Source organism: Monoraphidium neglectum (assembly GCF_000611645.1).
Source record: "Monoraphidium neglectum strain SAG 48.87 unplaced genomic scaffold scaffold06560, whole genome shotgun sequence".
Lineage (NCBI taxonomy): Eukaryota > Viridiplantae > Chlorophyta > Chlorophyceae > Sphaeropleales > Selenastraceae > Monoraphidium > Monoraphidium neglectum.
The window spans coordinates 1-2,148 of record NW_014007084.1 but is presented as its reverse complement, the minus strand read 5'-3'; the positions used below and the strand labels follow the sequence as shown (position 1 = coordinate 2,148).

The 2,148-nt window shown below is 72.3% G+C and overlaps 1 protein-coding gene across 1 annotated transcript; it reads left to right on the top strand.

The window, feature by feature from the left end:
- Positions 1–16: 16 nt before the first annotated feature.
- On the top strand, positions 17–1,468 carry MNEG_16595 (hypothetical protein; the record flags this gene model as incomplete). Its single annotated transcript, XM_014034935.1, has 2 exons — positions 17–760; positions 958–1,468. Coding segments are annotated over 2 exons (1,255 nt in total), but the record flags the coding sequence as incomplete, so codon positions are not given.
- Between the last annotated feature and the right edge of the window lie 680 nt (positions 1,469–2,148).

Sequence of the window (2,148 nt, the reverse complement as noted above, 5' to 3'; positions counted from 1 at the left end):
GGATGGGGGTGTGGAGGGGGACGAGGGGCTGCAGGCGCCGCACCAATTGCTGCCGGAGGTGGTTTTGGTTGGTGGTGGCGGCGGCAGCGGCGAGAGCGGGGGTGGGAGCGGGAGCGACGAGGATGGGGAGAGCGTCAGCGGTGCAGAAGAGGAGGGGGAGGAGGAGGAGGAGGAAGAGGAGGGAGAGGGCGGTGATGAGCAGCATGGCCATGCGGCTGTGCAGCCAGCCCCCGAGCAGCCGGCCGGCCGCAAGCGGCCGCGCGAGGACGGCACAGCCAGCGCCGAGGCCGGCGCGCCGACCGCGGCGGACGCGGCGCAAGAAGCGTACGAGCTGCTCTCGCGGCTGCTGACAGACCCCTCTTACGGCCTGGCGGCCGAGGCGGCGCCCGGCGCGGCGCCCCGCGGCCCTGACGCCGCCAGCCTCGCGCCCGGCGAGCGCCGCCTGCTGCGGCTGCTGCAGCGCCTGCAGCCGGGCGCAAGCCCCGGCCACGCGCGGCTGACGCGCGCCGCGGCCGCCGCGCAGCCGCGGCTGGCGGAGAGGATGGTGGCGGCGCTGCCGTTTGACTTAGAGCCCCGGGCGGACGCGAAGTGGGTCGCGACAGCGGCGGCCGCGGGCTGCCTGGTCCGTGGCGCGGCGCGCGCGCCGTGCGCGCTGCGCGAGCGCCTGACGGCGGCCGACGGGCACGGCGGGGCGCCGGGCGCGGATTCGGCGGTGGTGCGCGCGGCGCTGCGGCGGTGCCTGCCGCAGGCTGCGCCGAAGGTGGGCGTCGGGGCGGCTGCGGGGCAGGGGCTGCTGGCTGCAACACACCAGGGCTGGCACATGGCTCGGCAGCTGCGTAAATGACCGACCGAACTGCTTCTATCCTGGGACAAGCATGTTCCTTGACACCCTCAACGCTCGCCCTCAACCCCAACCCGCGCGTGCGCTCGACCGCTGACACCCGATGACGTCACCAGGCGCTGCTGTCCCGCGGCATCCAGCACGGCAGCCGCCTGGTGCAGCACGCGACCCTCACACTTCTGCAGCACTGCCTCGACGCGCTGGAGACGATTTTTGAATTGGCCGAGGCGCGCGCGACCTCGGCCTCCGCAGCGGCGGCGGCGGCGGGAGCAGAAGCGGCATCGAACGACGGCGACGGCGGCGCGGCGGCGGCGCAAGAGCGCGCGTCGTGGGCGGGCTTCGCGCGGCGACTAAGGGGCGCACTCAGGGCGCGGCTGCCGGACCCCGGCACCATCGTGGCTCTGATGACAACACTCGACAAGCAGCCTGCCCCGACCTCCGACGCTGAAGGCGACGCCGCCGACGCCGCTGCGGCGGCGCCGGCGGGGCCGGCGGGGCGGCGGGCGCAGGCGCTGCTGCTGCGGCACGCGGCGCTGCGGGCGCTGAGGTGGTATTGCAGGTGGCTGCCTGAGGCGGCGGCGGACGCCCATCTAGACAGCATCGCCAAGCTGCTGGGCCCGGGGGTGGGTCCGACGGTGTATGTGGGTCGGATGGTTTGAATGGGTCCTATGGTTGCACGTTGGTTTGCTAGTTCACGTAGGTTGGATGGTTGTTGTAGGTCGGATGATTTGTGACGGGATTGGAGATGGCTTGGGGGTGGGTTGTGTGTCTGCGGCAGCGGGTGCGTGCCGGACAGCTTAACAGCCGGGCGCCTATCCTCGGCAGCTTCTGCCGTGGCACCTGCCCGCATCAGCAGGTTCGTCGCCTGAGGCTTTCCTGCCCCTCTGGCCGCGCCGCAAAACGCCGCCGCTGCCGTTCTCCTTGCCGCGCGCCATTCCCCGCATCAGCGCTAGACCCGTCCAGCCAAGTCCTCACACCTCACGAGCCCTAGCGACCCTCGCGTGCCAACTCGCAGCGTCGCGCACGTTTTGTCACCTGCACCGCTGTGTGCTCGCAGGATCCGCTGACTCAGCACCCGGCGCTGCAGCTGGCGGCTTTGGAGCTCTTGCAAGCTTCCAACGCCGCCGCGGCCGCCGCGGCCGCCACAAACATCCCCCAAATCGCAACGCCGGTGACCCACGCTGACGTCATCGATGCCGTCCCTGTTTGGGATCTGTTGGAAGCCGAAGGGTCGCAGCCGTCGGATCATTTGCCGCCGCCGAGCGAGATTGCCGCCCTTCTCGCCCGCTCTCCCGCCGCCGCCGCGC